We start from the raw sequence: 10,457 nt of genomic DNA on the forward strand, positions 1-10,457 counted from the left end.
CAGAAAGAAGCTGGCTGTGACAAGTGGTCAGTTTTTATTTTCTGCCTTGTTGAGCTTAAGAAAAAAAACAACTCCGTAACCCTTTATGGCTGTTTTTTACAGTGAAAGTGTTCAGCTGGACCCGCTCTCCTCATGTCTGCTGTGATGTCAGTGGATCACTCACAATCTGATCCACTGCCAGATTATCCTAGAAGTCTTCTTGGTGCCTGTCTAGGGGGATAGGTGTGCGTCTGTAGTACATTCCCAGACACAGGTCTACTTTTCTCTGGAGTTATCACCAGTAAGAGAGGTGACCTTTTCCAACTGGGTAACTCTTTGACAAGAGCTCAAGTGTCTACATGACATCAAAAAGCCTACCCCCTTTCTTACTGAGGACAGATCCCACCTATGAAGAGCTGTTACTTGTGCAGGTTTGTTAATTTTTGCATAGTGAGTATGGGGTGATGTTTTGGATTTGTACTGAAAACAGTGTTGATAACACAAGGATGTTTTCATTACTGCTGAGCAGCTCTTACACAGGATCTAAGCCTTTTCTGCTCCTCACACCACCAGCAAGGAGGCTGGGGGTGCACAAGAAGCTGGGAGGGGACACAGCCAGGGCAGCTGACCCCAACTGACCAAAGGCATATCCCATACCATACAATATCATGCTCAACATATAAAGCTGTGAGAAGAAGAAGGAATGGGCGGGATGTTTGGAGTGATGGTGTTTGTCTTCCCAAGTAACCATTGCGAGTGACAGAGCCCTGCTTTCCTGGAAATGTCCTGCGCATGGAAGTGATGAATGAATTCTCTGTTTAGCTTGCATGTGCAGCTTTTACTTTACTATTAAACTGTCTTTATCTCAACCCATGAGTTTTCCAATTTCAACCTTTCTCATTCTCTCCCTATCCCATTGGGGGTGGAGTGAGCAATCAGCTGTGTGGTACTCAGCTGTCAGCTTTGCTCTAACATGATGTAAATCCATTCAAGGAAAATGAGAACAGGATGTGGGAGACACTACCAGTCTGGAGTCAGATCCATTAAAAAACTTAGATTTCAACAAGGTAGGAGCAATGCGAAACAGCTTATCAGTGTCTCTCTCCAACAGAGAAATTCAGAACCAATGTACCTGTCTCAGAACACCTGCACATGGAAAAGGGAATCACCAGGATCCAGCCTGCACTAAATGTTGGGAAAATGGGAGATGTGTAACACTGCTCAAAGCTTGGCTAGCTGTTCTATGCTCGCAGGTGGCAAGCCTGTCTCCTCAGAATGAGGAAGTAGTAATACTTCCAACTTTTCTTTGCAAGTACTGGCAGGAGTTGCAAAGAGTGAGAACAGGACAGAGTTGCTTCTTTCAAAGGAGGGCAAGAAGTGCCTGTCTGTGAGGCATGAGCTAATTGGCTAGACGCCTCTCCACAAAGCATCACATCCAGGCTCAACGTTCTCCTTAGCCAGAGGGCACTGAAATCACTGTCACTTACCAGTGTTGAGATCACCAAAGCACAGGATATTTTCTGGCTTGTGGAAGATGCTATCCTTGTTACTGCACAAAGCTCTGGCATACCACAGAGATTTCTGTGGCTTGCCCATTGCAATCACTAAACTTCATTTCAAAGTCTTTCTTTTCTTCAGCTCTCACTTTCCTGTTCCGTAAACTTGTTTGCCGAGAGAGAAAACACAGCAAGACGTACATCACTACTTTCTATGTTTTGATCTCAGGCAAAATAATCCTTTAGTGACGACTCTCTTAACATGTATTTATTACCTTTCTCAGAAACTAAATGCTCCTCAGTAGCTACAGGTGACATGCAAAACTGAACTCTCTTACCTCAGAAGACAATTCTAACTAAACTTACAGAAGGTGTCCAAGGTGTTCATCATTGGGAATGTTGAAGGGGAAGATGCCTGGGGTTTTGGGCAGCCTGATGTAAAGGTATGGGGAATGGGGCTGCTCCTCCATTGCAGGGGTTTGATTAGACAATTTTTAAAGGTCATTTTCAACCCCCACAATTATATGATTCTGTGAAGTAGTGACTGCAGCAGATTCGGGGAAACCAATAAAGAAAAGGACTTTGAGCAACCTGGTCTAGCAGAAGGTGTCTCTGCCTGTAACAAGAGGGGTGGAACTAGATGATCTTTAACGTTCCTTTCAACCCAAACCATTCCATGCTTCTCTGACTCAACTATGTTAAGTTTAGAGGATGAAGTCACGGTGAAGGCCGTGCACAGCAGCTCGGTACCTGCAGCCTGCCCCACAGGAGTGGGCCTGCAAGGAGGCGGAACCGGGCTCCGGGCAGCGCTCCGCATGATGGGCGCTGTACCGGTACCGAGCCCGCTGCGGGGCATGCCCGTGGGAGACCCGAGCCTGGGCCTCGGCGCAGCGGGAGAAGCATCGTGTCCCCGCCTGCCCGCCCCGGGGAGGCGACAGAGGGGACGGCCCCGGCCGCGCCGCTGAGAAACGTTCATTGCCTCCGCGGCCCCGTCGGGCAGAAGGCGGCTTTGCAACGGCGCTGCAGGACACCTCGCAGCAGGAGACCGCAGCGCGGGGCCCTGGCGTGAGGCGCGCCGGCAACCCGAACCCCCGCCTGGCCCATGGCGGGGCCGCAGCGTCCCGGGGAGGGCTGCTCCTGCCGCAACACCGACTGCTTGGAGCGGCCGCTGAGGCGGCTCTTCGAAGGGCTGGGGAGCGGCGTGGCCACCTGCCCCTGGCCCTTCGTGCTTGTGCCACTGCTGCTGTCGGGCGGGCTGGGCTCCGGCTTCCTCTTCTTACAGCAGCGGCAGGCAAACGACATCGAGGGGCAGTTCACACCGACCGGGGGGCCCGCCAAGGCTGAGCGCGATTTCGTGCGGCAGCACTTCCCCACAAACGACTCGGAGCGCTTCTCCATTCAGCAGCTGCCCACCGAGGGCGCCTACGCAGCCCTCATTGCCGTGGCGGCGGACGGGAGCTCGGTGCTGGCCGCGACGGAGCGGCACGATGTGCAGAAGCTGGACAAGGCGATGCGCGACCGCGGCTACGAGGAAATCTGCGCCCGCAGCGACGGCTTCTGCGTCAGCCCCAACCCGCTGTTGCCGATGCTGGGCGACGAGGAGGCGGCCGCCCTGGAAGAGCTCACCTTCCCCGGGAGAGGCCCGTTCTTCCTGGGCACCGCGCTGGGCGGCGTGCGGACGGACCCCAGCGGGCGGGTGCTGTCTGCGCGGGCGCTGAAGCTGGTGTATTACCTGCGGGAGGACGGCCCTGAGGCGGCGGAGAGCAGGCGGTGGCTGGAAGACTTCTTGCAGGACGCCCCGTCGGACCTGGCGGCGATGAACTTCACAACCATTCAGGTAGCAGAGGGGAGGGTACAGGCGTGCGGGGACCTCCGAGATCAGAAGTGCCCAGGCAGCCCCATCGTCGGAAAGGAGACGGTGGAGGGAAGACAGAGGATGGCGGGCAGGTTGCAAGAGCCTGAGTGCCAGCACAATGTTTAGTGTTGCCTGTGCGTGTGTGTATAGACCAAGAAAAAGAGTAGAAGTGCTTCATCCTTTCTTTCCTTGTTGTTTTAACAGGTGACTTACTTCACCTCGCTGTCCAGACAACTGGAGTTTGAGGGAAACACCAAGAGTGTGATCCCACTCGTCTCCATAACGTATTTCTTGACAATAACCTTTTCAGTTGTCTCCTGCCTAAGGTAAAATACCCTTTAAGCTAAGGATGTTCCAGTGTCTCACCAACACTCATAGTGAAGAGTTTTTTTTCCAATGTCTAACGTAAATCTCCCTTCTTTCAGGCTAAACCCATTCCCCATTGTACTGTTACTACATGCCCTTGTAAAAAGTCCTTCTCCCATTTGTCTGTTCTCTGAAACTATCAGTCATTTCTGTAGTTCCCACCTCATAAGAATCCTTTTTGTAGTAATGGTTGTGGAACTGTTTAAACGGACACCCCCCCCACCCCCCCTCCCCACACACACTTTACCTTTTGAAGAGACCCAAAGTGCTGCAGTTTTGGCACTGAAAAACGCTGTGTCAAAGTAAGCATTTTGAATTATGACCAGGTTCTACTTTACCCTGTGCAGGGAGGGTTCAACAGCATGATCTGGCCAGCCTGGCAGTGGCAGAATCTGCACAAACACTTCTGTTGGATAAAACTTATCAACTCAACTTGGCATGTGGAGATATTCACCACATAGGTGCAGAAAAGTCATCATCTGGGGGGGGAGGGAAGAAATAAGTTGTGGTGTTCCTAAGGCTGTTCTGCTACTTCCATAGCTTCTATCCTCATCCTGCCCACAAGGGTCAGTTAAAAAGGGGAAGGACACAGGGGAGGGAGAGGAGGAAGTATGCCATGTTAAGATCTGTTTACACACTTTTTCTGCCACCTGCTCAGAGTATAGCTGAATGAGCACAAGCTTCATAGATCGCTGCGAGTCTGGGTACAGCTTTAGGTGTTCTGCTTGCTAGGAGAGACTGAGCCTTTACCCGCTCCTCACAGAGAACTCAGCTTGCCCCTTTGTGCTGATGAAGGGAGAACCCTTGCACATTTGACAACCCTACAGCTGTGCTTGAGAAAGGAAGTACTCAGAGGATGGGCTTATTGGTTTAGTCAAGCATCATGCCCTTAGGTTGTATGATTTCTGGATATCAACTGTCTCACACACGGCCGTTTGTGAGTACAGACAGAGTAAGGCTGGTTCCGCCAACACACGCTTCTTGCCTTGGAAGTGAGAGTCTCTTACAGCTCAGAAATGGTACAGCCTGGAAAACATTACTGACCAGGCAAGAAGTAACTCTTTACACCCTCAGTGTGGTGTGAAGTTTCCCACTGGGAGCATTTCTTGGGGAATCCTTGAGCCAGTTCTTGGGAGTGTCTTAGCAAATGGCTGGCTGAAAAGAAAGATCATCTACACACTTACTGCCTGGGAGATGCTTCTGTACTACCGTGATGACACACCAAGAACCCATGCAAAAGGACAAAGCTTCTAAAATTCATAATGTTTTTGGGCCATCCTAAATCTGATCTCTAACAGGAAGAAGTTGCATATCTTCTCTTGCCAGCTCTCTTGTTATTGATGCAAAGACTGGTACACATCTTTACACTTATATAGGTAACTGGCCAGCATTAATAATGTATTTAGCACCTCCTATATAAGTTAATTTTATCCAATGCTCACAACTCTTAGTATCTTTTATCAAGAGTTCTCTACACATAAGGGGTATCACTGATATCTGTGCACTTGTCATACCAAGCAGCTGGGTGAAATATTTGACGTGTAACTAATATATTCCTTAAAATATTTTCAGACTGAGCTGTGTAAGAAACAATGTCTGGCTTGCATGCTTTGGAGTGATTTCTGCTGGTTTAGCTGTATTAAGCAGCTTTGGATTGCTGCTCTTCTGTGGAGTGCCGTTTGTGATCACAGTAGAAAACGCACCATTTCTTATTCTAGGTAAGTAGAAAAAATGAGTTGCATTCAGGTATAAAGACTAAAGCAGACTTAAAACAACCTGGTGGTATGGCTCTTACTTAATGTAAGCATCAGTTCGTATGCAGTTCCGTCCTGCAGTGAGGCGAGGAGACACCCAGCTCCTGCAGGCCGGGGAGCTGCTCAGTTCAGCGTACCTGCTCTGGGACTACAGCTGTGTTACGGCAGAACGGCAGCTCTTCCCCCAGAATGATGCCTGCTCTAGTCCCACTGCTACGGCATGAAAACTATGAACAAGAGGGTGGTAAGGTTAGCACTTCTGGCATTGTTCTAGTATCCTTGGTAATTTTGCCAAGATGATTAGTTACTTATTTAGCTAGTGCTAATACATGAGGTGAGCTCAACCAGGTTTTTCTGTCACAGCTCTTTTCTATAGGTGTACTATAAGCATTTCTTAGAATCATAGAAGAGTTAGGGTTGGAAAAGGCCTTAAGATCACCAAGGTCCAACCCCCCTGACATGGGCAGGGACACCTCACACTCTCCAATACTTACACCGTATTTACATATCTCATTAGCTCTGCATAAGTTTGTCTACTCCAAACCAGTTTGCTGTAATACTATTCTATGGGGCTGCTGAATTTGTCAGGAATGAGGTGCAGAGGTCTCCCCCATACCATTCACCTCCTGGCCACCACTTTCTGCAGTACAGCGAGAATGCAAAAATTCTCTACTGTTGCTCAGCCTCAGGATAGCTCAACAGCAGCACTATGAACATGTGGCCAGCATACAGCTCGTGCTACACTAGCACCGACTTAACCCAGTACCTGTATTATGAAGTGAATATGGGGAATAAGTTACCATGAGTTTTTGTATCCCGTTTTTAGAGTGTGGTCTTTGGTGGGATAACTTGGGTCTGAATATGGCTTAAGCAATGAGCAGGGCTTTGGAATTTTGAATAAGAAAACCATTTTGCTTTGTTAAGATGTGAAATTTCCTCTGCGATACAATGACTATGTACTTAACAGTCTCATTTAGCTATACAGCCAAAGTGATGCACCATTCATGCCACCAGCTCCGCCAAAAAATGCAAGTATCAGCACATCACATCTGCACAGACTGATTGACAGCCAGTGCTGAACTTTCCAAATACCATTAGATAATGTTGCTGCAAATAAATTACTGCTTTTAAAATCCTTAACTGGTCTCCTATATGATAAAGTCTTACGATGTTTTCTTGGTCTTGGTCTCACACAGAGGAACGCACATGGAACTCCTGGGATGATAGAGGCTCTGCATCATACTAGATGTCTAATGCAAATCCTCCTTGGAACGCACGACATTTCTTTGTTCCCTGCATAAATCAAATACATTTTGTGTTTGCTTTTGTTTGCTTACCAATTGCAGAAGCTACACACTTCAGAAAGACCCTTTTGTATACTTGAGAAAGGGCTTATATCAGTCTCTTCAGATCTTTGTAATCAACATGCAGACTTTTCCTTGCATTAAAGAAAACAAATTATCAGTACTTTAGATGAATTGCTTTGAAGCCTGCCTGCTTTCTGGAAGCAGCCTGCTTGCTGTCATCCAGCTGTACCTTTTATGTGCTGCCTAATTCATCTTTGCATATCTACTGCCAATTGCCTGTTTAGGCAGCAGATAGTGATTTCATTTATTCTTTTATGCTTAGTTATGTCATCTATGCTTGCTCCTCTGTTCATATGGTCTCGCTTTCCTTTTTTGTGTGATTAATTTTCAGGGAATACAGGAGTCCTTGATAGAGCAACATTGGCAAAATACTGAGAGGTCTATGATTAAAATCTTGATTGTTAGCAGGGCTGAGAGAAGCGCATTGGCTCTTCCTTTTTGAGCTGTGGCTGACTTACTCTTGTGTCTTAGCAAAAACTCTAGCCCAGGATCCAGTCTTCCAGGCAGTACTTCCCAGGACTCCGTAGGTAATATATGTGAGCACAGCAGTATAAATGTGAAGATAAATTAATAATAAATCGTGAATAAATGCCCAAAGATAAACTGGAGAGAAAGCAAATGGAGAGCGGAAAGCATGAATAAACAAACCACTGGAAAACTGGGATCACTATTCCATATGGTAGCAACTGTCCTCCCTGACTGCTGAAGGTAGAGCAAAAAAATAGTGTAATTTTTCTATAGTGATAAAAAAAGATTCCAGAGGTAATGGGGGACACTTCCAGTGATGAATAGTTGAGCATCAGAATAAAGGATTCATTTAAAACTACACCATTGGACACCTGGGCAGCAGGTACAACACACATATCAGAGCTGGACTAGGTGTGCTCAGTCCTTCAGCAGAGTAGGGTGAAGGATTAACACGCATCAGGCCACCAGGAGTTTCTGAAATGTAATAAATTCAGCTACACACAAAGATTGTTTCCCCCTACTTCAGCACTAGAGCAGTGTCAATAGCCTAGCTTTCTTTTCCGGAATTTTATGCAGACTTAAATGTGAACAACTTTGTACTTGTGCTGGGTGTTAGTGGAGGTTGTCATTCGCAATGCAGCATTAACTTTTTCTGCTCTTGCAGGAGTTGGTGTCGATGACATGTTCATCATGATTGCTTCCTGGGAACAAAGTTTAAGAAAGAAAGATAAATCTGATGTTAAATCTCTGCTGGCTGAGACCTACTCAGAAGCAGCACTTTCTGTGACCATCACCACTCTCACAGATGTTTTGGCCTTCTTCATTGGTACCTGGACTGCTTTCCCATCTGTGAGATCGTTTTGCCTCTATACTGGCACTGCCTTTGTCTTCTGCTATATATATATCATGACCTTCTTTGGGGCAATTATTGTATTAAATCATAAAAGGGAGCAAGGAAACCATCACTGGCTAACTTGTATGCCTGTGGGAGCAGGTAAAGGCCAGGCTGAGAACTCCTGCCTATACAATGCTTGCTGTATAGGCAACTGCTCTGGGCAGTCAAATCAGCCAGAAAGTGAACATCCAATGAGTGTGTTCTTTACAAAGTATTATGGCCCTTTTTTAACAAATAAATGGATCAAGCCACTTGTGGTGTTGCTGTACGGAGCGTATTTGAGTGGCAGTATTTATGGATGTACTCAGATCAGGGAAGGTATCGATCTCCGAAACCTGGCAAATGATGACTCTTACATTATTCCATACTATGATGACAATGACAAATACTTCTCAGCATATGGGCCCAGGGTCATGGTTGTTGTTACTGAAAGTGTAGATTACTGGAATGAGACTGTTCGTCTTGGCATTGAGAACTGCACACAGGATTTAGAGGGCATTTCCTATGTAGATAAGAATTTTTCACAGTCATGGCTAAGGGCATACACAGAATATGCCAAACAACAGTCACTAAATATAAATGATAAGGATATCTTCATTAGTAACTTACCTGAACTGTTCCAGTATGTTCAGACTTTTGAGTGGGACATTAACAAGACTCATGATAAAATAGAAGCTTCACGTTTCTTCATCCAGACGGTGAATGTGACCTCAGCCATTGATGAGAAGAATCTGGTAAATCAGTTGAGAGAGACAGCCGAGAAGTGCAGTATCCCATTAATAGTGTACCACCCAGCATTCATCTACTATGATCAGTACCTGGTAATAGTGCAGAACACCATCCAGAATGTCATTGTTGCTGCTGGGGCAATGCTTGTTGTCTCCCTTCTCCTTATTCCCAACCCCTTGTGTTGCTTGTGGGTGACTTTTGCTATAGCTTCTGTTATAGTTGGTGTTGCTGGCTTCATGACATTTTGGAAAGTCAATCTAGATTCCATATCCATGATCAACCTGGTCATTTGTATAGGGTTTTCAGTGGATTTTTCTGCTCATGTTTCCTATGCCTTCGTTGTGAGTAGAGAGTCATCAGCCAACAACAGGGCAATCAACGCTCTGTCCCTCCTAGGTTACCCGGTAGTACAAGGTGCAGTTTCTACTATATTAGGTGTAGTTGTCCTGGCTGCTTCAAAAACCTACATCTTTAGGACATTTTTCAAGATCATGTTCCTTGTTATTTTGTTTGGGGCTCTTCACGGTCTTGTTTTTATTCCAGTGTTTTTAACCTTTTTTGGAAGCTTTGGCAGATCACCCCACAATACCAAAACTAAACCAGAAGTACCTAGGTATAGAGATAATGAAGATTGTCCATGACTAAGTTAAATGTGAAATATTTATATTAATTCTCTGTAAATGTAAACAAATCATTTTGTAAATGTAAAATACCTGTATTTATTATACGTAGAATAAAATGCAGTGACTTTCAGGGAAGAGAAGAAATGCAGAAAATGAAGGACAGAAAAATAAATACACCAGGGAAGCAAAGGCTTTGGAAAAGCCAGGCAAGAGAAATGGAAGAAATGAAAATACAGAGAATTGATTTGCGCTTCTCATTGTTGTGTGTACTTGACAACACCTTAATGTTGTAAAATATATCTTTGTGACTTGTTTACTGAATGTGTTAAAATTATTATAAACACTGACCACTGCCATCAGCTTCATGGATTATGTTACAGGTTTGTCAGGAAAGACACACGGGGAAATAACAACTCCCATAGGTTTGCATTTCCTGCCTGGTTACCTTGATACTGTAACTCAGACCAGCACTGAACCTGGAGACAATTTCCCCCCAAGAGCAGAGACTCAGACATGGAGGTTTTACAGTAAGATTATAAGAGGTCAGAACTGCCTTAGACTGCAATGAGCTTTCAGGAGACAAAGTCTCCTTCATAGGGTTCTAAGGCAGCATGAGAACCCCTAAGGAAATTAAAACCGACTCATTTTCTACTCAAATCCTCCTTTTCTTGGTGTCCTGTTTTCTAACCAAGATTGAAGATCATGTAGCTTTTTAAGAAGGTCGTGTGACACTGCTGTTGGCTGCAACTTGCAGAGATAGGCTGTAGGTGACTGAACTTGTGTGAACCTCCTGGGTGACCACGACAGCAGAAGCTGTGCCATGGCATGACCGGGCAAGGATTCACCAGAGAGAATCACACCCTGAGGATAAAGTGGAAAATCAATTCAGGTTTAAGCTTCATAAACTCTATTGTGTTCATCAGTG

The 10,457-nt window shown here is 45.9% G+C and overlaps 1 protein-coding gene across 1 annotated transcript; it reads left to right on the forward strand.

Moving 5' to 3' along the window:
* The first annotated feature begins 2,483 nt into the window (after window positions 1–2,483).
* LOC101880548 (patched domain-containing protein 3) lies at window positions 2,484–9,906 on the forward strand. Its single transcript, XM_005153086.3, has 4 exons — window positions 2,484–3,312; window positions 3,535–3,656; window positions 5,269–5,414; window positions 7,950–9,906. The coding sequence occupies exons 1-4, from the start codon at window positions 2,578–2,580 to the stop codon at window positions 9,548–9,550; spliced, it is 2,604 nt and encodes an 867-aa protein (XP_005153143.2). The 5' UTR covers window positions 2,484–2,577; the 3' UTR covers window positions 9,551–9,906.
* The last annotated feature ends 551 nt before the right edge of the window (window positions 9,907–10,457 follow it).

Source organism: Melopsittacus undulatus, chromosome 1, assembly GCF_012275295.1.
Source record: "Melopsittacus undulatus isolate bMelUnd1 chromosome 1, bMelUnd1.mat.Z, whole genome shotgun sequence".
Taxonomy (NCBI): domain Eukaryota; kingdom Metazoa; phylum Chordata; class Aves; order Psittaciformes; family Psittaculidae; genus Melopsittacus; species Melopsittacus undulatus.